This window comes from Balaenoptera ricei, chromosome 18 (genome assembly GCF_028023285.1).
Source record: "Balaenoptera ricei isolate mBalRic1 chromosome 18, mBalRic1.hap2, whole genome shotgun sequence".
Taxonomy (NCBI): Eukaryota; Metazoa; Chordata; class Mammalia; order Artiodactyla; family Balaenopteridae; genus Balaenoptera; species Balaenoptera ricei.
In genome coordinates this window covers 83,286,176-83,312,986 of record NC_082656.1, presented here as the reverse complement: position 1 = coordinate 83,312,986, position 26,811 = coordinate 83,286,176, and the positions used below count along the sequence as shown (strand labels likewise).

Below are 26,811 nucleotides of genomic sequence, written 5' to 3'. Positions count from 1 at the left end.
GTGAAAAAAATCACAAAGACTCCTGAGAGGCAGGGCTCCTGGTAAGACGCTGGCCGGGGAAGCTGAAGGCCATTCACGAACCGGACTCACGTCTCTGGACCCAGGGGTGTATTTCATACAACGTGGCCTCAAGTTACTAGGAAATTCCTACCAATAAATGGCACGGCTTTTGGCAGTAAAAGAGTCTTTAATCCTGCCAGGGGAGCAGGGAGTCATTCAGTGCAGGTCTGATGCCAAGTGAGACGCTGGGTGATTGAGAATTCAACCCTCGGGGGCGGGATGCAGGCGGCAGACTGGGCCCTCAGGCCACGCTCCACACTGAGGTGCAAAACGTGTGCCCCTCGCTCTTCTTGCGACACCGCGTACAGGGGGCAGCCCGTGGCTCTCACGTGGAGTCAGTGGATTCCCATGAAGCCGTCGCACCGGCGAGCACACCTGCACCCGAGGAGCCCCTGCCCCACGGACCACGGACAAGCATGGCCCGACTGCCCACTTCATCCCTCCCTGGGTTTTTCCTCGACCTGGTGCCTGGCGCCCCTGTTGCACTGGGTCGGGGGGAGAGGGGATTCGTTCTGGCTGTGTGGTCTCGGGTCCGGTGAGCACTGAGGTCCACAGGCGGCCACACACCTGACGAGCCCTCCTCGGGCTCGGCCCCATGACCTGGCACCGCTCTCGGCCACAACCTGTGGTCCCATCTAGTGACGGTTCCTGAGGCAGCCGCGTGGCCAGTCCCTCCTAAGTTGTTCCGTGTTTAGGAGGGGCGTCGAGTAGGGGTGCTTTCTGTCATTTCCCGGCACATGTCTTCCCTCTAACAAAGAAAGTTCTGGGAGCTGGGCGATCAAGGTAACCTGTAGGACTCGTTATGGTTCTAAAACTTGGAGGCTTCTGTAACCCAGGAATAAAACCATGTGTGGAGAAACAGGCCATTATAGAGTCTGGAACTAGTTACTCTTAAAAACGAGCTTCTTAAATGATATGCTTAATTTCTTTAAATAAAGGATAACGTCACAACTGACTGACCAATCATGACAACATCTGGAGATGATGCCCAAGGCGTATGATTTTAGAAATCTCTTAAAACACAGATAACAGATGCCAAGGTGATTTAGGCCCTTTCTAAGCTGTGTTTGCAAAAATCTTTCTTTTTTTTTTGGCTGCACCATGCAGCATGCACAATCTTAGTTCCCCGACCAGGGATCGGACCTGTGGCCCCCTGCAGTGGAATCGTGAAATACTAACCACTGGACCGCCAGGGAAGTCCCACAAAAATCAAAGACACGGATTGGGACGTGGCTGGGCCACATTTTACATAAGGGTCTTCCTTGTGCTGGGAACAAGCATGCAGCCCGTGAAATGCTCGGGTTCTAACACTGATCACGTTTAGTGACGGTTGTGTCTGAGGACTGTTCCCGGCGAAGCTTCCGGATCCAGACAGGACCTCGCCGGCACACTCCACGTGGTGGGCATGCTTGCCCTGCTCGCCGGCCTTGGTTCTGCTCCCTAAGCGTCCGGTGAGTGAATGAATGAAAGTGTCCATAGGAATGAATGATCCTGTCAACACTAAGGGTGTGGTTTCAGATGAGAAGACAGTAAAAACTTTAGTCCTCCAGAATTGATGGAGGCATAAAGTTATAAAACTGATAAACCACAGAGACCTACCATCTATGTGCATTCAACCGCTTTCCATATTTTGTTATCATTTAAGTATCAAATGACATGTTCCCCTTCTTAAGGATTCAGGAATCAAAACACTAAAAAGTTTTTGTCCTTAAAGACAAAGCACCCTTACAAAAGTGAAGTCGTATTGGGGGCATTAGTTCACCGTCCCTAATATCTTGTCCAAGATGTCATCATTTGGTGATATTTTGATACCAGTTCTTTCCTTTGGTGAAGCAAGTACCACGGCCACACAGATGACGATAAACATGAGGAACGGGTCATGCTTTGGGGATGGGACTCATTTCTTTCACACTACTAATAATGGAATAAAGCAAAAACCCAGAACATTCATTGAAACCCCAATCGAGACACATAAGAGGCACTTATCTCGAAAGCTGAGAAAGAACAATCGGCTCTTTTGTATTTTCAACTTTAAATTTTCTTGCAAGTCTCCTCCCCAGAGTTTGACTTCCTCTCGTACGTGTGCATGTGCGGGGTCCGAGCTGGGGAAAGGGGTCTGGGCCCCGGCCTCGCCCGTGTGTGTCCTCCGCACACCTGCCCCGCCTGGGTCATCGGCCCTGGCCCCCTCCTCTCTGAGCCAACTCCCACTCCCCCGGCACACTTCCCTTTCCTTCTCACTCGCCTGGAGAATCCCCACCTTTCATGACTGGGATGTTAGTCAAATGACGTAGTTAATAACATGCATAATAGAGGCCAGGGCATGGCCAGCCGTGAGCGCGAAGCCCCAGCTCTGTACAGGGCAAGGGGGTGTGAGGCTGAAGGGAGCTTCTTAATTACGTGCTGACTTCTATTTGGTAAAATATAATTCCTCCTTTTATTAAAACACAAGATTTTGACAATCATTTGCTCAAATCTTAAGTTCTGTAGAGAAGCACACGATTTGACTCGTTAACTGCCCGTGTTTGGTCTATTTATGTATGGGAAAAAAGCAAACTCCAAAGATGAAAAACCAAACACCTAACAAAGAGGTATTAAGTGAATTCCCAGAGTTTTCCACCCACCAGAGCAGAAAGAACCAGGTTCCAGCTGCCGATCGGCCGGGGGACGCTCACCCCAAAATCCCCCTGCGTCCTCGTCTCGCGGGTTCACTCTCCGAAGCAACCCAGGAAAAGCACAACTTCCCCAGGAAGAGAACAGTCCCTACATCTCGAGGAGACGTGCAGCCTGGCGCTTCTGGAACCTCAGAGGCGGTACCCGGCAAATCAGAAAGACAGCCCTGCTCAGTCCTGGGGAGGAAACCGGGGTTGCACCAAGCGTCTCAAGACAGAGGACAGCTGCAAGGGCGGGTGACGAAGAAGGCACGTTCGTGAAACTTCAGGAAACGCTGCCCTCAGCACCACTTACGTGCTTCACTGTGTGCGTAAGCTCTTCAAATAAAGCCGTCATGTTTCCACTTTACATAGCTGAGAAGTGCGTGCTGTGTTCCCATCTCTCATCCTGAGCAAGCCCCTAGGAAGGGTTACGCCTCCTCGCGGAACTGAGAGGGGGCGGGAAAGGTGACCGCCCTCCTCGCAGGGCTGAGGGGAGGGGAGGGGGGCCGGGCCGCCTCGCTGGCTGCAGGACTCAGGCTGGTGCAGAGAAAAGGCAGGTCAGCGCCAGCAATGCCGACCACAGGGCGTGGGCACCAGTCGGGGGTCCGGAGGAAGGGGTGAGCGCCACCAGGGACCCCGGACACAGAAGAGCCACCACAAGCCCTGCCACGCAGAGGGGAGGAAGGGGTGAGCACCACCAGGGACCCCGGACACAGAAGAGCCACCACAAGCCCTGCCACGCAGAAGGGAGGAAGCCCCCTGCCCAGGCAGGCACATCCCCGAGGGACCAGGCACGACCAGGGCAGAGCCCGCCGTGCGCCAGAAGTGGGCGCGCTGGGGGCGGAGGTGGCAGTCCTGGGCTGGAGCCAGGCCGTCCCAGGTGGGGCGGGAGTGCAGGGGGGCGGCAGCAGGGCCACAACGACCGAACGGTTTCCTTGGGAACAGCCCAGAGCGCAGCTGACTCCGCGGGGTGCAGGCCGCACGGGCGAGGACAGGCTGTGGCCGCAGCGGCCCCTCCCCGGGCCGTCAGTCTCCTGCACGTCCTCTCCACCCAACAGTGTCTGTTCTCCCTACAGAGAGACGGCTCAGGTCAGGCCTGGCACAAAGCTACGTCCGCTTCCCTCTGTCGGGGCTCTCTACTCTAGGGAGCTCAGCGATAGGACCCCTAGAAAGCCTCGCTTCTTGCAACTGATCGCGGCTTTCAGAGGACACGGCTGTGGGGCGCCTGGGTCCTTAAAGGGAACAGGTCGGACACGTGAACACCATGTACCCAGGTGCTGCTAGAATGATGGTGCTGGGACAGCGTCCCGCCCCCAACAGGCCGAGTGAGCAGCTGGGACAGCAGGTGGATTTAGCTTCTTGCATTGTGGTTAAAGGTGGTGTAAGAGATGAGACGATGGGACCGAAAGGACAGAAAGGAAGACGTCTGGATAAACAGTAAGGGTCCCGGGGCTGAACTTGAACCGGAGGAGTGAACGGCCTCACCGCTTACATCCTGATTCAAACCAGTGATTTGTTCCTTCAACATGCAAAGACCTAGGAGTTGTTAGTCCTCATCAGGAGACATGAAAACTCTGAAATATGATAGAGCTTCTTCTATCTTTACTGTCTTGTGTGCAACCTCGTCCATGGGTCCATCCATCCATCCCTCCACCCACCCCCCCATCCATCCTTATCCATCCGTCTGTCCGTCCATCCACCCAGGACAGGAGCTAACACTTTGCTCAAGGTCAATCAGTGGAGAAGGTGGCACTAGGTTTAAAGACTTTTCTACTAAGTGTTTCTCCAATTTTGCTTCCTGGTCCAGCACCATCAGCGTCACCTGACAACTTAAAATGCAAATTCTCAGGCCCCTGACTTCCTGAATCAGAAACTCTGGGGGTGGCCCCGGAATCTCAGATGATTCCCCCCAGGAGATCCAGATGCTCCGGTTCAAACCACTGTTCTCCTGCATCGGCAAATGCTTACAAGGACTCGATCCATTAGCATTCCTCCCTCATATGTTTCTTACTTTGTCCCCACTTACTGCAAATCTAGGGAGAAAAACAAAACAATGAAAACGCTGGAAAAGGAGCCCCACCACATGGAAGGGGACCCTTGGCCACCGGAAGGGGGTCCTGGCCTTGTGACTGAAGACTGAGTTCGAGAGTCCAGAGAATTTAAATTCTCAAGGTCAACAGCCTCACAGGCCACACGGGCAGCAAGCGCCATCCTCCCTCACAGGCGGACTAACCAGCTGATGACCGGCCTGGAGGACACGGGGCCACAGTAACCCTGAAGCTAAAAGCAGGTGGCAGCACGTCCGCACGGCAGACGAGAGAAGGTGCTGCCGGTCCGGGCCAGGGCCTCGGAGGGTCCAGCTCCACGCGGGGAAACTGCCACCCAGCCCTGGGAGGGCTCCGGGCACCCGAGCCTCAGCTCCGAACCCCCTCCCCTGAATCGCGACAGCGGCATCCAAGTGACCTCTGTGGCCTCCAGACAGAGCCATCCTGCTACGGATGGGGCTCCCTCCGAGGAAGTGCTGGGGGTAAAGACCTGAGCTGGTGGGCGGTTTACAGCGACCCATATCCCCGTCCCCACAGGAGCACGTGTAACCCGCCCACGCTCGGCGGGTGGCACTGTGTCAACGCCGCACGACACACGCCCGGCGCCGTGTCTCACAGCCTCCGTCCGGTGGCACCTCCCTGTTGCAGGCGTGAAAAGTGGGTTTGCGCTGAAGGAAGAGGCGGTGTTAGTGGGAGGGAAGCAGGTCCTCTCCGCTAACCAAGCCCGATGCGGTGTTCCGAAGACCAGCGTCCGCTGACCTGGATTTTAAAGAGTCTTGGTGAGACTGGGGCCGGGAGCACAGGTGTGTCAAAGGACACACCTAGGGAGCTGCCGTTTAGAGCGAGGCGATGGTGCCCCGGGGCCCGGCTCGCAGCACGACTCGGGGGGCGGTCAGCGCCTCCCCGCTCTGGGCAGGAGGCCTTTTCACAATTCAAAGTGCACATGCGTCTCCCGAGCTCACCAAGAAGCCTGCATCCCTGAAACGCAGGGATGACATCACTCTTGGGAACAGTTCCCGCTGGCTCTGTAATCCCAGCTCCAGCCCAGTGCAGGGGGCACCCGGAACCCAGTCCCGTGCCCTTCACCTCAGCTGCACACCGCATCCTGTACCCAGCGAAACGCGACCTGCGTGCCAGAAAAAGGGGCCCCTTCCTAAGAATAAGGGGCCACGTGGCACAAAATGGCTTTATTTGCTTTTGACCCATTTACAATAAATCCAGTAGCTTTAATCACAAAAATCACCATTAAAAACAATGTCTCCCAAAGTCTCGGTTAGACCATCACACACAGTGTGTTTACACCGACTTAGTCATCGCTTTGCTCTCCAAATCTGTGGGGTCCCGCGCTTATAAGAGAGGGGTGGGGGGGGATACCATGCCCAAAACCAAGTAACCTAATCTCTCAGGAAAGCATTATTCAGACAATGAGGCCACGGTCTATAACAACGCAGGGCAACGTCAGGCAAAAGGCTGGCAACTCACTGTTAATGATACACGCTTATTTCCTACTCATTTCAAGGAGAACGAGCCCAGGTCAATGTGCCTCTGCACACGCAGCAGGAAGGCTCAGAAGGGACCGAAAGCAGCGCCCAGCGCGACCTGCGCAGGGCTCTCCTGAATCCAAACGAATCCCCTGGAACTTCTCCTCAAAGCTAACTGTGAGTCATCCTTTACTCAGGGCAGAAAACGAGCATCCAGTCAAGCTGTGCCCCACTCCACACCCACACCGCGTTCCAACATCTGTCTTAGGTTCGAGTCATATTTGGTGGAGAGAAGAACTACCTGATTCACCAGATTCTCCCTCCTCCAAATGAGCTTCTGACGCTCCGCCAGCCCTACACCAGCTCGAAACGCCTGGGCTCACGTTATTTTCAGGCCACAAACACGTACGCTTTCTCCATTGCGACTGTAGCCCATGAAGCCGAAATGCGGGTTGAATGAGCAGATTTCAGACCACGGCTCCACGTACAAACCTGGGGTCTCCCAGAAAGACCGTCACCAATCTGCAATTCTGTCCACCTTCCTAGGCGGAGTAAAATCAGGCTGACCGGCCACGGAGCCTATCAGCTGCCAGACCAAAGCCGTCCTTCTGCTGCCTGCCCTGTTACCTCTGCTTGGAAAAAGAAATGCAGGCTGTTACAGAAAAACCAGCCGCATCTCCCTAGACTCAGCACATGATGTCAGGCTCAAGAACGGGCTTCAGGGCCAGCGGCTCCGCCTACCAGCGCGCTTGGAAGCCGCATTCAGTCTCCGCACCATCTCCTCCAGGGCCGTCTCGTCATCTCTCAGCCAGAATCTCATCCTGAGACCGAGCAGAACGGCCCCGCAGCCCCGCTCTCCTCTGCACCAGAGGTGCTTCATGGGCGGGGCAGGCGGTGGGGAGGGGGCCGGCAGCGCTGCCTTCCCGGGATTGGTCCCCGAGCCCCGCCAAGGGGGCGCGCCCTGCGCGCGGTGCGGGGAGCTGCTCGGCGGAAGCGGAAGCGGTGCGCGCCCCGCGTCTCCCCGCGGTCACCCGGGAGCCCCGCGCGCGCACCCACGGACCCCGGACGGTCCCGCGCGCGCACCCCCAAGGCTACCTGGGAGCCCCGCGAGTGCACCCCCGCGGTGACCAGGGCGCTCGGCAAGGGCCCCCGCCGCGGTCACCCGGGAGCCCCGCGCGCGCACCTACGGACCCCTAACTGTCCCGCGCGCGCACCCCTAAGGCCACCTGGGAGCCCCGCGGGCGAGCGGGCGCACCCCGCCGCGACCTCAGCCCGCAGCGCACCCCTCCCCTCCCCTCCCCGCGGGCGCGGAGGCGCAGCCCGGCCCACCCCTCCAGCCGCGGGTCTCTGCGCCCGGAGAGACAGGGGAAGCTGCGGGCGCAAGCACCGGAACCTGCCCGCCGTTACCTCCGGCCGCCCCCAGGCAGGTGCAGAGGCCGTAGCAGCCGAGCGCGCCCTCCCCGCGCCGCCCCTGGTGAGTGGGTCGGTGGGTCCGTGGGTGGAGAGGTGGACCGGCCGCTCCCCCTGCGCCGCCTGCCCCGAGGAGAGGCGCAGGAGGGAAGCGCGCGCCCAGACTCGGGTCCTGTGACCTCGCCACGGTTGGCACGAAGCCACCCAGTACGTTCTGCACCCCGGCATCCTGCAGATGCCAGTCGTGAGTGTGCCCGGCCATGGCACCGCTTCCCAGGGATGTGCGTGGACCATGTGGGCGCTCTCTGGACCCTGACTGGCCTCTCCTTACCGAGGGGCTGGCCATCCCTTAGAGGCTGGCGTCACAGAGGGAGTGTCTCAGGAGGAAGTGCCCGTTTCCGTAAGTGGTTTTGGGGGTTCAGGTGGGCAGCTCGTGTCAGCACAGTGTGTGCCCACTAACCGTCGGCACCGCCGGCGGGGAGGAGGGGAGGGTAAAAAGGTGAAGGTGGCCCAGCGTCTGCCCTCAGCGCTCAAGGGTCTGGGGGCAAGAAAGATCTGGAAACACATAATTGCAACATGAAATGAAGGTATAACAGCCACACATGGAAAGTGTGGAGTAAAGCTAAGAAACTGATGATTTTTCTTTTTTAACGTCAAAACCCACTGAACGTCAGCAGTTTTGTGTGGTTCAGAGTAGAGCCCAGCGAAGGGCGTGGGGGTCTGGACAGGTGTGGCCGCAGGGCAGAGTGTGGCCCCTCCCTGTGGACACGCGGCCTGGGCTCCTGCAGCTGAAGCAAACCCCGCTGTACCCGCGCCAGGCCAGCCCGCCCCCATCACCACCTCCCGCCTCCAACTTCAGGGAAGGCCAGTCACCTGGCGGAGCGGCCAGAAACGCTGGCCCAGCCCTCCCCAAAGTGCAGGGGGCACATCGCCTTCCCACTGGTCCAAGGGCAAAAACAGCAACACTTGCCCTGGAGCTCAACTGGCCCCAGGCCACGTGCCCTCAGGCCCCCACAGCCACCTGGGCGGGGCCTCCTCTCTCCCAGGTACCACCCCCTCCTCCTTGTCCTGGCCTTCCCCCTCTTCAGGCACAAAAGCGTGCGCAAGTGGTGCTCCAACTTGAGGTGACTGGGGTCCCCCGAGAGCTCGTTAACCCCGGAAGGCCAGCACCCTCCCCCCAGAGTTCCCCATCCAGTAGGTCTGGGGGACCCAGGAACATGCCCTTCTCACGGGAACCCCGGTGACGCTGGTCCACACTTTGAGAACTGCTGCCGGGGTCTAGCCCATCTTTAAACCAAAAGCAAAACAGAGGAGAAGGCGAACCTTCTGGCCCTGCTGCTCTCACGGACTCCCGGTCCCTTTGTCAGTCGCTCACTCTCAGCTTCCTCCCCTGAAGCACCTCTCGCTGGGACCAAGCTGCTAAATCCAGTGCTGCTTCAGGGTTGAGTCTGCTGGCCTCGGTGCCCAGATGTTTGCTCAAACTGTCTGGATGTCATTTTGAGGGTGTTTTGTAGCCATGATGAATATGTAGACCAGCAGATCACCCTCTCTGGTGCGGGTGGGCCTCGTCCAATCAGTCGAAGAGGAGAAGATTGAGGTCCCCGCGGGAGAGGGAATTCTGCCTCCAGACTGACCAGGGTCCCCAGCCTGCGGCCACGCTGCACACTTCAGACTTGCTGGCCTCCATGATCCCGTGAGCCAGTCCCTCCCTCCGTCTCAATCTATATCGGACCTTTACTCGCTCCTTAAATTATGGCACACGTGGTGCCATCTTGCCATAAAAATCACTGAATGTGGCGTAAAGTGTAACAGTCATAACGATCACACCCAACACTATTGAGCACTTACTATGTTTTGGGGACCCTCCTAAGTTCTTTCCATGATGTGAACTGATTAAATCTTCACAAGGATTTAGGAGGCAGGCACTGTTTCTACCCTGTTTTACAGAATAAGGCAAAGAGAGGTCCAGTAACTTGCCCAAGGTCACACAGCTGGTAAGGTGTCAGAGACAGGATCAAACTTCGATGCGTATAAACACAGGCCTAAAAACAAGTGTTTGCTTCAGGGAAACACTGTCACGGATCAACTGGAATGTCACCCCCAGACCCCACCCTGCACGAAGCATCTTAGCCTGAGTGTCCCAAGAGCACAGACCTACTCTGCATCACTGCCTCGGCCCCGTCCCAGAAAGAAGAGGCAGAACGTAAGATTATCCCCGGATACCGAACACATCCTCTTAGCAACCGTTGCAGAAAGTCAGCCCTGAAAGGGGAGGTGAGAAACAGGAGAGCTGGGAGGGTGTGCGGGTCAGGTTCTGAGAACCCAGGCGCCGGGGGGGCCCGCCCTCGGGAGAGAGGAGGGGGCCCTGGGAGAGGTGGAGACATGGCTCTTGGAAGGTAGCGGGAGCCGCCCGCCAGGCCTGGGTGCGGCTGTTTCCTGCACTAGACTGTCCCACGTGGCGGGCGAGGGCAGCAAAGAAAAAGGGGAGACTTGAAAAGGATGCTGTGAAGGAACCCGCAGCCTTGGGCAGACAGCCTCACCTGTGAGCTGGGGCACAGAGCCGGCGTCCATCTGAGGGGGCATCCCGGGCCCTCGGGGACCTCAGGACACACCCGCCTCTCCTGGGCAACTTCCCCCTGGGCGCTGGATCCAGGTGAGTGCTCAGCAGGCAGCGGGCGCTGGGGGCGGTCCCTGCCCTCACGGGGCTCCCAGGGTACGTCCCCGGCCTGGGGCCCCATCAGCTGCCTTTCCTGTAACCCCGGACCAAAGGCGTGCAGACAGAACACTCAGAAGACAAAAGGCAGGGTTCACCCAGGGTGCTGTGGGAGGGACCAGCTGTGGCTCCGCCAGCACACAGCACGAGAATGGCTGGAGGGCGCTCAACACCAAGGATGTCAGGGATGCAAAGAGACCTCGGGGAGACACCACCTGTCACCCGCCGGGAGACACCACCTCTCACCCGCCGGGAGACACCACCTCTCACCCGCCGGGAGACACCACCTCTCACCCGCCGGGAGAGCCTCATCAAATACACAGGAGGCGGCAAGTGCTGGCGAGGACCGGAGAAAGGGGAACCCTCGTGCGCTATTGGTGGGAATGTAAACTGGTGCAGCCACTGTGGAAAACAGTGTGGAGGTTCCTCAAAAAACTAAAAACAGACCTACCATATGATCCGGTAATTCCACTTCTGGGCATTTTTCTGAAGAAAACAAAAACACGAATTCATAAAGATATAAGTACCCCTATGTTAACTGCAGCATTATTTACAGTAGCCAAGATATGGAAGCAACCTAAGTGTCCATCGACGGATGAATGGATGAAGAAGATGTACGTACACACAATGGAATATTACTCAGACGTAAAAAGCAATGAAATCCTGCCATCTGTAGCAACATGGATGGACCCTGAGGGCGTTATGCTGAGCGAAATAAGTCAGACACAGAAAGACAAACACTGCGTGATCTCACTTATATGCGGAATCTAAAAAACCAAACTCAGATAAAGAGTAGGATGGTGGTTACCAAGGGCTGCGGGCAGGGGGTTGTTGTGGGAGATGGGGAGATGGTGCCCCAAGCGTACAAACCTCCCGTTACACTTGCAGATGAGGAAGTTCCAGGCTCCAGCGTTCAGGGAGGTGACTACAGTTATCAACACCAGATCGTAAATGTGAACGTTGTTAAGAGGGTAGATCTCGAAGGTTCTTAGCACAGGAGAGAAATGGTAACTATGTGATGTCGTGGAGACATTAGCTAAGCTCACCGTGGTGCTCCCTTGATGTACCATGTACCACACTGTCACCGCGCACCTTAAACTCGACAGTGTGTATAGGGGCGTCCACCCAAAAGGCGGTAGGGGTCCCATGGCCCAGGTTTGGTGCAGAGGCTCCAGGGGAGGGTGGCCATCACCGGGATCGGCTGGAAGTGGCGCCACAGGGGTGGCGGTGGTGCGCCCGGCCAACCCCACACGCTGGTCTCCAGGAGACAGCCCTCGAGTCAGCCCGCACGTGCACGTGCATGCATCTCCCCGCCCTGCCCCGCCCTGGGTCCAGGGAGACGCTGGGGGAGGGAGAGTGGAGAGCAGCGCCCCATCCATCCCAAACCTGCGCCCAGGTGGGGCGGGACGGGGTGGAGAGGGAGAGATGGAGACCGAGGTTTTACATCAGGACTGAGCCTTGGAAACTGAGCTGAGCTAACTGAATGACAACAATTAATAAACTTCTGGACTCAGAATAAAAAGTCACCGGGACGCCCTCTGTAGGTAACAGAGGGGCTGGCCTGGGCATGGCCACACCTGCTGGATCCTGGCCCAGCTGGGGAACCTGCAGACGGCATCCTGTCTCACGAGGCTCAGGTTAACCAGACACCTCCACAGACTGAGGCCCTGCTTCTCCAGCTTTGCCCTTTCACAGCCTTGACAGGCTCTGCAGTGCCATTCCTGAGCTCAGCAAGGAGCCCAGTGCCCTGTGCGTTCTAAGAGGAAATGCGAAATCCAGAGTGCTCCCCTACTGGTACAGCATAACTTACCTGGGAGCAAGGCAGGGTGTCCCTTCCACAATTTACTGGGGATGGTTTAAGGGAAGCTTCATGGAGATCCCCCAGCGGGCCATAAACGACTCCGACCGATCGGGACAAGGACCCTGGGACGCAGGACTGACTGTCCAGCAAGATCCTAACTGGGAAATGAAAGCCTCTGGTCTGAGTGATGCTCTCAGGCTGCGAGTGAGCAGGTGGGGACCCCTGTGGAGCCCGCCTCAGAGAGGGCTGCGCCCCTAACTCAGCCCCTGTTCCACTGGGGCCGCAGGTCCTCCTGCAGCCACACAGGGCGGGGCCTGGGGGGAGGGCAGTGCCCGTCTGGGATCCACCCCCACGCCCCCCCCGCTTGCAGGGACCCACAGCACCGGCATCGCCGGGTTCTGCGCTTACTGTAAGGATGTCGCCAGGCTGGGGTTCGGCCCTGCCGCCTCCCAGCTGGGCACCTTGGACAGATCTTTTGGGGCATCGGGCCTGTGCATCTCCTCGTGGGCCTGAGCAGCCTCCAAGTCAGAGCGGTTTCGACTTTCTGGGAAGAACGTTTTGTTCAGATGTAAAGCAGTAAGTAACTGCAAGGACCCACCTGGCACTTTCCTGCCGCGCCTGAGTCGGTGTGGAGGCTATAGCAGAGCAGCATAGGCTCACGGCTCGTAAACAACGGAAATTTAGTTCCCACGGTTCTGGAGGCTGGACGTCCAGGACCAAGACGCCAGCGTGGTCTGGTCTGGGGAGGACGCCCTTTCTAGGGCCTCCTTGCCGTGTCCTCACACGTGAGAAGGGGTGAGGGACTCTCTCGGGTCCCTTCTATAGGAGCCCTAATCCCATGGGGCCCCACCCTCATGACCTAATCACCCCAAAGCCCCCCACCTCCTAACACCATCACCTTGGGAGTTACGATGTCAACATATGAATTTGCGGGGGGGACACAGCCCGACCACAGCATTCTGCCCCTGGCCCCCCAAAATCTACACCCTCACACGCAGAACGTGTTTGCTCTGGCGTCAACTCAGCAAAGTCCCAAGCCTCTCCTGAATGACGTGGCCGAGGCGAGTCACCAAGGCCAGGTCCCCTCGGCCGAGAGCCCGTCAGACGGGACAGGCGACCGCTTCCGAGGGACAAACAGCCCCGTCCCAAAGGGGAGAAAGGGAAGAACGGAGGGTAACAGGCCCCGAGCCCGTCCAGATCCTAAGGCCCCGGGGGGGCTGTCTTCCAAGATGGGGTGGGGGGTCGGTGCAGGCCCCGGGGGCCGCCCTCACGCAGCCTTCCCAGCTTGGAGCCCTGCAGAGAAGATACTGTCACGACAACACCAGGGTTTACCCCCCGACCCTCCGGAGGGGCGGCCACCTGGGCCCACAGCACACCTGGGCCCATGGCACACCTAGGCCCATACCACGCCCGGGCCCGCGCAGGAGCGAGGTGTCACGATGCCGGGAGCACCGCCCCCCCAGGCAGCAGCGGCCCCCCCGGCCCTTGCACTCAGCTGTGACAGCAACCCGGTGGTCTCCGGGGCCCCTCCTGCGTTGCCCTGGACAGCAGGTCCTGGCTTCGTCTGGTCACAGTCACGGCCACGCTCCAGTCCTCCTGAGCGCTTTGCTTTGTTCCCTAGGACGTCAGCCTGTAACGAGGCGTCACGTCACGCGGACGGCCGTCCAGGGAGGGGGAGAAAAGGAGCCGTGGCTGCCGTGACGTAGGCGGGATGCTGCAGAGCCCCCGACGTGCCCAGGCTGCCTGGCGTGAGGACAGGGGACCCGCCCACCCGGGAGCTGACAGGACCCCCAGATGGTACACGAGTGCCCAGAAGACGCGACAGCTCCGCAGACAAGCCCGATACTCGAGGAAAACTACGCCGGGTGTCCGGCTTTGATGGACGTCCGCCCGCGGTCGGGCCAGTGAAGCAGTGTGAGGTTTCAGGCCCAGCGCGCCTGGCTTCCAGGGGCCCTGGTCGGAACACGGCTGACGCAGCCTCGCCTGGGGCCGCCTCGTGCATCCCAACAGCACTGGACGCCCCCCGAGGAGAGCGCGCGGGCGGCGAGGCGGGTCGCAGGCTACCCGAGGACAGTCGCGGCCCGGGTCGCTCGGGCCCAGCGCACGTCGGCAGGAGCTCTGACTCTAAAGTGGGCGTCACAAACGGGCGAGGTGCTCTGTTAGCGCACACCGACCTCGCTTATAAGCGAAACGAGCTTTCGGAGCGAGAACCGCGTGTCTGTGTCCCTCCTCCAGACCCTGACCCCTGCTTCGCTCTATAAACACGGCCCGTCGCCCAGAACGAGCGCCGGCGGGAAACACAAGAGTTTTAAGAGGCAAAATGCTTAAAGCGAACTTGCACTTTGACGTCTACCGTTCTCCTCACGTCGTGTGAACCTCAGTTCAGGTTCTCAGGACAGAACGTCAAGTCCGAGCAGCGACTCGGGATGCCCCGGGTTAGGGTCGGGCGCAGCGCCAGCCCCACGACCTCGCACCTGTGTTGGGCTCTTTCGGTTCCTTGGGAATCACGCCTCCTGGGAAGCAGGAACGGTAACTCGGTGCACGGGGGCATCTGGACTTTCTTCCCTCATTTCAGATACTTTCCAAGAAACCGAAGGAGACTAGAGAAGAGCACGCGGTTGGCCCTGAGGGATCTGGCATCGCTCCCTCTGGGACTCAGTTCAACACTTACACCCGGTCCTAGCAGCTGGAGTTGATTTTAGTCTCCGAGCGCCTGGGGATCTCCTGCGCGAGCGTTTAAGAGGTCCCCGTGTTCGGGGTCGTGCACGTGGCATCCCCACCGTAAGCCCCAACCCTGGCCTCTGGAGAGACATCCCCACGGAAGGCTGAATGCTGACAATGCGCTTTTGGGGGTGGAAACGCCCCTCTGGGAGCCTCTGCCTAGCGGCGCAGCTCGGAGTTTGGGTTCCAGAGTCAGCAACCTGGGCTCACATCCCGGCCTGGCCACTTAACTTACTGGGTGGGTGACCTCGAAGAAGTTTCTTAGTCACGCTCTGCCTCAGTTTCCCCATCTGTGAATGGGGACCACAAAATTCCTACAGCACTGGGTTGTTTTGAGGATTAAATACGTGGAAACGGTTAGAAGAGTGCCTGGCACGTGGTACACATTCGATAAATATTAGCAGTGCTGTAATATTCAGAGGATCAGGCAGGAAAGCTGGAATGGACCACTGGCCTTGTCCCCCTGGTTCAGGGCGACCGGGGGGACCCCACGCTCGCCAACCCCTGAGCCCTGAGGCCCAGCACGGACGCGAGGCTGCACTCCTGCTCGGCGGCGGGTCCACTTGTCCAGCACGGACTTGAGCCGCCCCCTCTGTGGCCCAGGTCGCGGTCACGTCTTCTTCGTTTGCCCGACTCCTGAGGTCTGATGATGCGGGGCCCCCAGCCTGGCCCAGACCCAGCGGCCCCTCAGGGCACAGCGGGTGTGACACGGCGTAGCTCCGAGTATCCCAGGGCTGTTTTCTCCTTACAGGGCAAGCCAGCAAATATGAGCACCTGATGTTTGCAAAGCCACACACCCAACCCTACAACGAGCACACAGAACCCAGAAACCCAGGGCCCGGTCCTCCTGAGGCCCAGCCACCTCATCCAACCGGAGGTCCGGGGCCTTGGCCGTAGGGGATGCCGCGGGGAGGGGCTCAGCCCACAGGGGACGGTTTTTCAGAGGGGCCCAGCCTCCAGGTGGCCCCTGTGGCTGCCGGACTAGGTCAGGGGAATCATGAGGTTCAATAAAGAGAGCGTGAAAAATTAAAGCGGCTCCACTAACGTCTTGTTCTTTTATTTCACTATTTCCGTTTTTGAGCAGCTTTACTGAGGACAGTTGAGATACGAAGAGCCACACCGTTACCGTGTACAGGGCGACGAGTCTGGACCTGCGAGGGCACCGAGAGCCCCTCCACAGTCAAGGGAACAGAGGGCGCCCTCACCCCGAGCTGCCCGCACCGCCTTCGCTGCGGCCAGAACGCTTAACGTGAGACCTGCCCTCCTGACGCGGTTTCAGGCGCACAGCAGCACAGCGCCGAGCTCTCGGCCAGGGCGCCGCGCCGTCAGCAGCCCCAGGGCACCCTCGCCTCCGTGACGGAGACTCCACGCCCGCTGGCCTCCCCTGCGGCCCCCGTCCCGCCCGCTCCTCCGGGTCTGACTACTAAGACCTCACAGCCCTCGCAGCTGTGGACCTCGCAGCCTTTGCCCCTCTCTGCCTGCTCATGTCAGCCGGCGTAACGTCCTCCAGGTCAGTCCCCGTTGTGACAAGCGACAGGGTTTCCTTCTTTCGGGCTGGACATCTTAGCCAGGCGTTGAGAGCACAACACCAGCGTGAGGAGGGGGGCGGTGCCAGGTGTCCCCTCCCCCGGGAGGTGCGGGCTGGAGCAGGGAGGGGGGACACTGAGGGCAGCGAGGCAGCCCACAGGGACCTGAGCCGGGTGGGGCAGAGGTGGGGAGATTTCATTCTTTTGCCACCACTGTGTTTGAGGCCTGGGAAGGCGGGTGTCACAGGAAAGTGAAATACGACCCTGGCTCTGGGCACTTACAATCTCATCGGGTGATAAGACAAGTTTGGGAGAAGTTCCAGGAATAGCAAACTTAACTCACGACTTCACAGCCGCTGAGAAAGGCCAGGAGGGTGGCCGAAGGAGACTGTCAAATACAGTCCCCTCCAGAAAGCATTAGAACGCTGGATGTAGACACAGTCTTCCGGCCGGGCGGCCCCTCCCCAGTCCTGCCTTTGCTTGGTCCCCCTCCTGGGAGCAGCTCCCAGATTCCCACTGGGAGGCCGTGGACGGGAGGCCAGGGAACAGGGGTCATGGCAGTCCCTGGGGGCCAGGACACCCGCAGGGGCTCTCCCACCCTTGTCTCTGCCATTTGTGCCCCTGCACAGGTGAACCCTGTGACACAGAGATCACGGCTTCTGTCTTAGGCTCCCAACCATGGCCCCTTGGACGGTTGGCGGCTCCGTGTGTGCCCGCTAGTGTCCACCTTTGTCTGCTGGACTCTGGAGGAGATGGACACCCACGTCAGACCTCTCTCGGATTAGTGTCAGGTGGCCAGCCCTTCACCACATCCTACAGAGATCAGGGCTGGAAACGTTCCTTCCACCAGAAACGCACGGAATAAGCACTGATGCCGAAATAGGGCCCCTGGCAAAGGGCGGCATCCTCTTCTCCCCGCAGGGAGCAGGGCCCCTTTCAGCTCCCTGGGGGTGGGTTGCGCCCCAGCACCAGCCCACAGGACAGAGTCGCGCAAAGTAGCCCCTCACACCCAAGGTACCTCGGACCTTCTGAGTACCAACTGCTCTCCATAAAAACAGTATCTCCTCCCCAAACGGGCGGGTGTGTAACTGTCGCCTGCAGCCTTAATTATCCGCCCCCTGCCGGGCTCTCCCTGGCAGTGGATTTGACGTCTGGGTGGAAAGGAAACTGCTAACAATAGGGGTCACCGATGGCGATGATAACGGGTCCTCTCGGGGCGCCCGGGCTGACGCACGTCTCTGTGCTGTTTACACTCCTGCCCCGGGGACTTTGGTCCAAAACAGTAAACATGGGAGGACATGCCAATCTGTAATTAGGAAGTTGGTTTATTACTTTCTTTAGAAAACTAGTAGTAACAACTTTAAATTTGATTTTATCCTACGTTTTCAGATTCTCCCCACCCAACAATCCACAAAATACCAGAAGGTCCAGAGGAGGGGGTCACAGGCACTCAGGCTCTGCAGAGGCTCGGGGGCTGGTACGTGGGCCGTGGGCCTCCTGTCTCTCCCCAGGGACGTGGTCAGTGGAAAAGATGACGCAGGGGCGCCTTGGCGCTGAGACCTCCAGGAAGGAACCGGGAAGCCGGGCATGTGTGTGAAGCGCACACAGTGACACTGGCGGTGCCCGCAGGGCAGTAGGGGAGGGCAGGGGGGAGGGCAGTGGGGGGCGGGGGAAGGGCAGTGGGGGGAGGGCACGGGGGAGGCAGTGGGAGGGCTGGAGGAGTGGAGGGGGGAGGGCAAGGGGGCGGGATGAGGGCAGTGGGGGAGGGCGGGGGAAAGGGTCAGGGGGGCAGTGGGGGGCAGAGGGAGGGCAGGGGAAAGGGTAGGGGGCAGGGGGAGGGCAGTGGGGGAGGGCAGGAGGGAGGCAGTGGGAGGGCGGGGGGGAGCGGAGGGGGGAGGGTAGGGGTGGGGGGAGGGTGGGGGGAGGGGAAAGGGTAGGGGGGCAGGGGGGAGGGCAGTGGGGGGAGGGCAGGAGGGAGGCAGTGGGAGGGCGGGGGGGAGCGGAGCGGGGAGGGCAGGGGGTAGTCTGAGCTCCTTTGCAGCCCCCGCTGAGGCTCCAGCAGCAGCAGGAAGCAACCCCACTCCCCTTGGAATCGGCCGCTGCCTCCATCTCCTTTGCCTACCACTGAATATTTAAACATACCTGATTTAATTTCAGAAATGTCATTTATTCAAGCGTTAACTTAGAGGCCGTATTTTCCAAGGCTCAACACCAAGATCACTGAAATTGAATTTAACCTACCTTACCATCTATTTTAACTTGTAGATCTGGACCTATAACTCTGTAGCAAATATTTATTTTAAGCCAGTCAAGGTCACAGCTGTCTAAAAGGAAAGCTCTTTTCCCCCTCCTTCCCACTGCAAGTAAGATTCTACATCTTGGCAAAACCCTTCCTACCCAGCACATATGTGTGGACTTGTTGGCAGTGAGTGAATAGGGCTGTGGATTATTAACTTCCTTTTTTTAAAGACAATTGTAGATTCGCATGCAGTTATAAGGAATAATCCAGAGAGATCCCTTTTCCCCCCAATGGTTACAGCGTGCAAAAGTACAGTAAGATGTCACAGCATGGATACTGACAACCGACACAGCCCTCACCCTGGGCTCCCCATCACCACATGGTCCCCTTTTAGAGACACCCGCCTCCCTCCCACCCCCTCCTGAACCCTGGCGACCACTAGTTTTTTCTCCATTTCCAGAGTGCTGTCATTTCAAGAATGTTCTCTAAATGGAATCACTCAGCCTGACTCTCTGGAGGTTCATCCAGGTGGTTTTGTGAACCTGTCGTTTGTCCTTGTTCTTGCTGAGTAGTTAGCCTTCCACGGATTAGAGGGACCACAGCTTTTTCTAGCCATTCACCCATCGAAGGACACTAGGGTTCTTTCCAGTTTGGGGCTACTATGAATACAACTAATGGAAACATTCGTGTGCATGAATTTGTGTGAATATGTTTTCCTTTCTCTGGGATAAATGCCCAGGAGTGCAATTTGCTGGGTTGGATGACAGCTGCATGTTTTGTTTTAAAAGAAACTGGCAAACTGTTTCCAGATGGCTGTACCATTTTACATTCATCCCCACCATCAACGCAGAGATCCAGCTTCTCGGCACCCTTACCAGCATTTGGTGCGGCCACTGTTGTTCACTTTAGCTCCTCTGACAGGTGTGTAACTGTAGCTCGTAGCTATTTTGCATTTCCCTAATCACCTTTCTGGTGTTCCTTTGTCATCAATACCTCTTCATCTCTGTTTTCCATTTTCTAACTGGATTGTTTGCTTTTATACCGGTGAGCTTTGAGACTCCTGAGTCCTTTATTTGTGGTTTGCAAATATTTTCTCCTATCTGTAGCTTCTCTTTGTTCGCCTAGCAGGGTCCTTTGGAGAGCATACGTTTTTCATTTTGATAAAGTCTAATTTACCCGTTTTTTCTTTTATCATGTTTTTGGCATCAAGTCTATGAACTCTTTGTCTATTCCTAGGTCCTGAACATCATCTACTATATTTTTTTCTGACGTTTTATAGTTTTACACTTTATGTTTAAATCTGTGACCCATTTCGAGTGAATTTTTGTATAAGGTGTGAAACTTAAGTCATGGTTTTTTTGTTCGTTTTTGTTTTGCCTCTGATGTCCGACTGCTCCAGACCATTTGTTGAAAGGCTGTTTTCCCCCCACTGAGCTGATTTTACACCTTTGTCAAAAATCAGTTGGTCCGTCTGTGTGGGGTTACTTCTGAGTTCTGTATTCCGCTCCACTGTCTGTCCCTCTGCCAGCTCCTACCCGTCCCGATTACTGTGGCAGAATAATGCCTTGCTATCATTTAGACTGGTTCCTCCTACTTTATTCTTCTTTTTCAAGATATTTTAGGTATTCTACCTCTTTGACTTTCCACACAAATTTTACGATAATCTTGTCTATATCTACAAAAAATTTTTGTTGGGATTTTGATAGGAATTTTGTTAATCAGTTTGGAAAGAACTGAGGTCTTTACTATATTGACATCCGATCCATACACACAGTATGTCTCTCCATTTATTTAGGTATTTGAGTTCCTTCATCAGCATTTTCTAGTTTTCAAGCCGTGTACGTGTTTTGTTGGAGTTGCACCTAAGTATTTAATTGTCTGGAGTAACTGTAAATGGTATTGTATTTTTAATTTTGGTGTCCATGTGTTCATTGCTATACGGAGAAATGCAATTGATTTTTCAATGTTTATCTTGTATCCTGCAGCCTTGCTAAAATCCCTTATTAGTTCCAGGGCATTTCTGTAGAGTCCTTGAGATTTTATAGTTAGATAATCGTGTCATCTGTAAATAGAGACTGTTTAATTCTTCCTTGCCAATCTCCATGCTTTTTATTTCCTTTTCCTGACTCACTGCACCAGCAGGAACTTCCAATACAATGTTGAGAAAATTGTTCCCAGCTGTACGGGGAAAGCATGCGGTCCTCACCACGAAGTGTAATGTCAGCTGTAGGAGTTTTTTGTAAGTACTCTGGTAAGTTAAGAAGCTCCCCTGTATGCCTATGTTTCTGAAAGGGTGTTGAACTTTGTGAAATACTTTTTCTGCATTGATTGAAATGACCATGTGATTTTTCTTTAGTTCATTAATATGGTGGATTACACTGATTAATTTTCAAATATTGATCCGGCCTTGCATTCCTGGATTAAACCCAAGTTGGCCATAGTGAATAATTCTTATTATATATTGCTTCATTCTATTTGCTAATATTTTGTTATGGATTTTGTGTCTGTATTCACGAGGGTTACTGGTCCATAGTTTTCTTTCTCGTTTTTGTCTGGTTTGGGCATCATTGTAACACTAGCCCCATAAGATGAATAGGAAGAGGGTGTGCAGAGTTGGTGCTCTTTAATGCTTGGTAGAATTCTTGAGTGAAACCATCTTGATCTGAAGATTTCTTTTTTGAGAGTTTTAAAATTATGAACTCAATGTCTGTAATAGCTTCAGACTATTCAAATTATCTGTTTCCTATCAAGTGAATTGTGGTAGTCTGTGCTTTTCAAGAAATTTTTGTTTGTCTTCAACTTTCAGAAGTTTAACTATATGTCTTGGTGTGGTTCGGGGGGATTTATTCTAACTGGGGTTCTACTAACTTCTTAATATTTGGGTTTGTGTGTTTTGCCAAATTGGGCCATTTTCAGCCTTTATTTAGGTACTTTTCAGCCCCGCCTCTGTCTTCTCTCCTGTGACTCCAATGACGGGAAGGTCAGATCTTCTGTTAGAATCCCCTCGGGTCCCCAGGGCTCTGTTCTTTTTTTTTATTCCTTCAGTTTATTTTCTTTGTGTTGTTCAGGTTGGGTGATTTCTGTTGCTTCATCTTCAAGTTTATAGATTCTTTCTGCCGTCCTCTCCCTTTTGTTGTTGAGCCCACTGATGGGGATTTTTTGCTTCAATTACAGTACTTATGAAATTTATGAAATTTCCATTTCCTTCTCTCTATCTTCTATTTCTCTGCTGAGATTTCTTATTTTTCCCTTTTAAAGCATGTCTGTAATCGCTCAGTGAAGCGTTCTGTGGTGGCTGCTTTGACCTCTTTGTCGGACGGTCTCGCCATCTCTCCCATCTCTGCGTTGACACCTCTTGTCTTTTTTCATTCATTTTGAGGTTTTCCTGGTTCCTGATACGACAGCTAGTTTTCGAAGGACACGTGGACATTTTTGCATTATGTTACGAAACTCTGGATTTGTTAAAAATCTGCTGTTTTGGCTGACTTCCTCCGGGCGCTCCAGCAGGGAGGGAAGTAAGGGCACCGCCTCTGTACTGCCAGGCACGGGTGGAGGCCAGGTTCCCCAACGGTGACACGCAAGACTCTCGACATCTGGGGCAGAGGGTGAGAGGTCGGGGGGCTCCCTGTCACTGCTGAGGGGGTCTCCACTGACGCCTCCCGGCCGGGGGGTCTGGGGCTCCTTGCTTTGCTCCCTGAGAGTCCCCACTGTCACTGTGGTGGTGGGGGGGCCTCGCTCGTCCCCCCGGTGGTGGTGAAAGTCCTGGGTCCACTAAGCCTTCTCTGAGTCCCAGGGCAGGGGGACGTCCAGGCTCCCCACGTGGTCTCCCCACGTGGTCTCCCCACGTGGTCTCCACCGACCTCAAGTGTCAGCGCTGGGATGGGACTCATTACCACCGAATGAGGCAGGGGAGCCTCATGCAGCCTCTCAGGGTGGAAGCTTAGGTTCCCGCCGTCTTTGGGGCCTGGCGGGTAGAGGGGCACAGTTTTCCCGTGACGTCAGGCTGGGGCGGAGCAGGTATCGTCCAGAAATTGCCGTCCTTCCTCTCCTGGTCCTTTGGTGGAGAGAGCAGGCTTCGGTCAGGGCTTTCTGCCCAGTTTATGCCCAGTGGCGCTTCCGGTTGCCGGTTCCTCCAGCGCCCAGCCTGGACCACTGTGTCCTTCTCGGGCCCTGGGATCCCGGCTGCTCTCCTCCTTCTCAGAATCTTCTCACTTTTTTCACATGTAAAGTTCAGGGGCCCGTGTTTACCGAGAGGAAGGATGAGGGGAAAGTCCATCTGCTCCGTCTTCTGTGCGGTGGTCTTTCACGGGTTAAGTTTTAAAGTGACATCAGAGCACAAGCATCTCTTCTGACCCAGCGAGCTCTGGATACACACCTCCCTCGGGCTCTGGGTGAATTCATTCAGAAAAACTCCTGAGACAACAAAGGGGGCTGCCTCTCAGTTTCCCACGTAAGAGGAGGCCCTGGCCTGGGGGCGGGGCGCTGACCTTGAGGAGGGCCCTGACCTGGGGGCGGGGGGCTGACCTTGAGGAGGGCCCTGACCTGGGGGCAGGGCGCTGACCTTGAGGAGGGCCCTGGCCTGGGGGCGGGGTGCTGACCTTGAGGAGGGCCCTGACCTGGGGGCAGGGCGCTGACCTTGAGGAGGGCCCTGACCTGGGGGTGGGGCGCTGACCTTGAGGGCGCCTCCAGCCCATTTTCACAGCAAAATCCGAGGAGGGTTGGGGCAGACACAGCCCTCTTCCTCGGAGCGGCTGGAATAAAGCTGTGACCTGCCATTCTTGTCTGCTTCCGGCCTGTTGGGTAGAACACGTGCATTCACATAGGTTTAAAGTTTAGTGGTTTGTCGGCTCACAAAGTATCTAGCTAGTAATTATGCTTCTGCGGGTCACAGCTGCATCTATTCTGTTTATTTTGAGATTAGAGTTACTGTCGTTTTTATGGCAAAGGGAAGAAAAATGATCTTTAGGGATATCTGCTGAAGGATGTTGGCTAGCTTTAGTTAGAGTAATTTCACTGTGTAGCAAATGTGCCTACTTACATTCTGACATTTCAAATGAAAAGCTGACAAAGCGAAAAGGTGATTAAATTTTAGCATCCGTCATGGAAAGCTCTGGAATTTCAACAAATACAAATGGAAAAGTGTTAGCATTTCAAAGAGAAATCCCCTCAAAACATGATGCCCCGAAGAGAGAAGCCTGGCCCCCGGGTGAGCTCAGGTGTTCTGCAGGAAATAACCGCAGTTTCCCACCTGGCTGGAACCACCTGGAAGCCACAGGAGGAGTCCTGGGTTTAACAAATTAAAAACATGGTTAATATCCGTGTCAGCGAACCACGGTCTCACTGATTCACCCGCCTGTGCTTCGTTCCTGTAAGTCTAAGGAGGACGCTGGTACCAACCCAATCATCTATCTTAACCACCTCAGGTACTGGGTGTATAAACGTGCCAGACACGCTCCATCACCACCCGTGCACGCAGGACGAGACCGCATCGCACGTACAGACGAGGCTTTGACTCTGCCCACCGGGCTCTACCTGCTCAGCCGGGTGGGCGCACGGCCCACGGTCAAGAAGACGGTGCAGGAGGTGAGGGTGCAAACCCGTCACCGCAGCTTCAGACACACCTCGTGGGAAAAGGTCCCAACGACAGTGAGGTGGAATCACCCCCTTCGCGACAAGCACTTAGAAGTGAGACTTCAACTTTGAAGGCAGTTTGAGGTTTGCAGAACAAGGAAGAGAAAGTGCAGGGAGCCCCCACGCATCCCCCCTCACTGGTGCGGTACCCGCGCTATGACTGATGAACCAGTGTTGCTATGTCCCGCGTTATGGCTGATGAACCAGTGCTGCTATGTTCTCTGTTATGAACTAAATCTGCGGTTCACATCAGAGCTCGCTCTTTGCGTTGGGCAGTTTCTGAGTTTGGACAAATGCATGATGTCACGTGCCCATCATTATGCTTTCATGCAAGATGGTTTCACTGCCCTAAAATCCCCCTCTCTCTGCCTGCCCTGTGGTCACCCCAGGTTGCTCTGGGGCGTCCCCGTGATGTGGTCCTTCCCACAGGACACAAGCTGGAGGCATGGCGACCTACCCTCATGTCCCGCTTACTCACCCCTCCACCCCCCAATTCCCTGGTCCCCCCACCCCCGTGGTGCCCACAGGACCTTCCTCCCTCTCCCCAGGCCCTGCTGCAGCCTGAGAAGCAAAAAACACGTGGTTTGGGGCGCTGGACCCTAGAAACTTGCCCGTCAGGAAGGCACGTTCCCCAAGACAAACTCTGCTCTGAGACGCTCCACTCAGGGTGTCACGGGCCCAGGTGCACCCAGCCCCGGGGACCACGCCCCTTCACCCCGGCAGGAAACCAGCCCCAGCGCCCTCTGGGTCCTCAGGGGTCAGCGCATTAGTGAGGTGGCACTTCCCACAGGGAGACTCCTGCCCTGGGCACGGTTTTGGTTGTCAGCATGGGTGGGTGGAGGCCGGACCTGCCGCGCGCCCCACCGTGCACGGAAGGGCCCCCCGACCACGAGCAACTCGCCCGCACACCCGCCGTACCAGGTGGGAGCCCCAGAGTGAGAGCCAGGGACACAGGAGGGCCCCGGGCCTTGTACCCAGAAAACGCAGAGCCCTCCACAACTCACAGTAAGAAGACAAACGCCCCTAATGACAATGACCTGCATTCACCGTTCTCTGAAGAAGGTATAAGACGGCCTTCAAACTCATGGAAAGATGCTTACCATCGTCAGTGATCAGGGAAAAGCGCATCAGGTCACAGGAGGCACCACCTCCCTCCCAGCGGACGGCCGAAAGAGAGCCGATGCACAGTGACACAGCTGGTGGGGATGGGGGGGTGGACAGCCGCTGTGGGAGACGTGATCAGCAGCTCCCTCCCAGGTCCAGCCCAAGAGAAAGGAAAGCCGGGCCACACAGACGCTAGCGCATCAGTGCTCACAGCAGCGAAGACGTGGAAAGAACCCCAGAGTCCACCGACTGACGGACATGATGTGAGGTCCATCCACGCAGGGCGGGGGGCACGATCCAGCCGCGGAAAGGAAGGAAGCGCTGACACGCTACAACACGTATGACCCCTGAGAACATGCTAAGGGAAAGAAGCCAGACACAAAAGGCCGCGTACTGAGTCCAGTATGTGAGACATCCAGAACAGGCAAAACCACAGAGGCAGAAGGCAGGTTAGCAGCTGCCGGGGGCTGCCGGGGGCTGGGGAGTCAGTGCTGGTGTGGGGGTTTCTTTGGGGCCAGGGGATGGTCTAAAATTAGACACTGGTGGCTGCCCAGCTCTGTGAACACTAAAAGCCACCAAATTAGACATTTTAAAAGGGTGCAATTTTATAGTACGGGAACATCTTGTTTTATTGTGCTTTGCAGATATTGCATTTTTTACAAATTGAAGGTTTGTGGCAACCCTGGGTTGTCAGAGGATAACTGCCATTTTTTGGCAATAAAGTATTTTTAAATTAAGGTATGTAGGGTTTTTTTTTAGACATAATGCTGTTGCACACTTAACAGACTACAGTATAGTGTAAACGTAGCTTTCACATGTACCGGGAAACCAAGAAATTCATGTGACTCGCTTCATCGAGGTACTTGCTTTACTCTGGTTGGCCTGGAACCGAACCCACAATATCTCCGAGCTCTGTGTGTATGCGAATTATGCCTAAATAAGCTGTTATGAAAATTGAAGGGAATGGCAGACCGGGCAATCTACATTCACACACACCAGCCCTTCCTGGACGCTGTCAAGCTTCTCACAAGTCATTTTCTTCTACTTTCCCTGCAACAATCCAGAAGCTGGCGGAGAAACTCAGAGAATGCCGAGCTCGCCCAGGCGCCACCCCAGCCGGAAGGGTGACCTGCCTGTAAACTCACCTGTGCATAAACTCACCTGTGTGCCTCCTGGGCTGGTACACAAGCCTGTGGCTCAAGGCCTCCTGGGACCCCTCGGCTTCTCCAAGGAGCAGGCCTGACTTCCCTGCTCATCCAAGCTGTACTCGCCTAAAGCGTCCCCACCATTCTGTCACAGCCTTAGGACACATTTCACCCCTAAACATGGAAGGAAAAGTGGTCCAGCCTTGGCCGGCCCAGCAGTGCCACCTGCTGGCACGAGGGGGTCTAGCGGGGCCAGGCCGGCCCACCAGGGGGCAGGGGAATTG

The 26,811-nt window shown here is 56.2% G+C and overlaps 1 protein-coding gene across 8 annotated transcripts in view; it reads right to left on the bottom strand.

Annotated features, from left to right (window-relative positions):
• MCF2L (MCF.2 cell line derived transforming sequence like) overlaps positions 1-26,811 on the bottom strand; it is a 130,783-nt gene that overhangs the window by 85,130 nt on the left and 18,842 nt on the right. For 2 of the 8 annotated variants that reach the window (XM_059903459.1, XM_059903462.1), the window contains exon 1: positions 6,979-7,057. The exons of the other annotated variants lie outside the window; for them this stretch is intronic. In XM_059903459.1, coding sequence (XP_059759442.1) covers positions 6,979-7,057 — 79 coding nt within the window. Of the gene's footprint in view, positions 1-6,978; positions 7,058-26,811 lie in introns of those variants that run through there. 8 annotated transcript variants of the gene reach the window in all.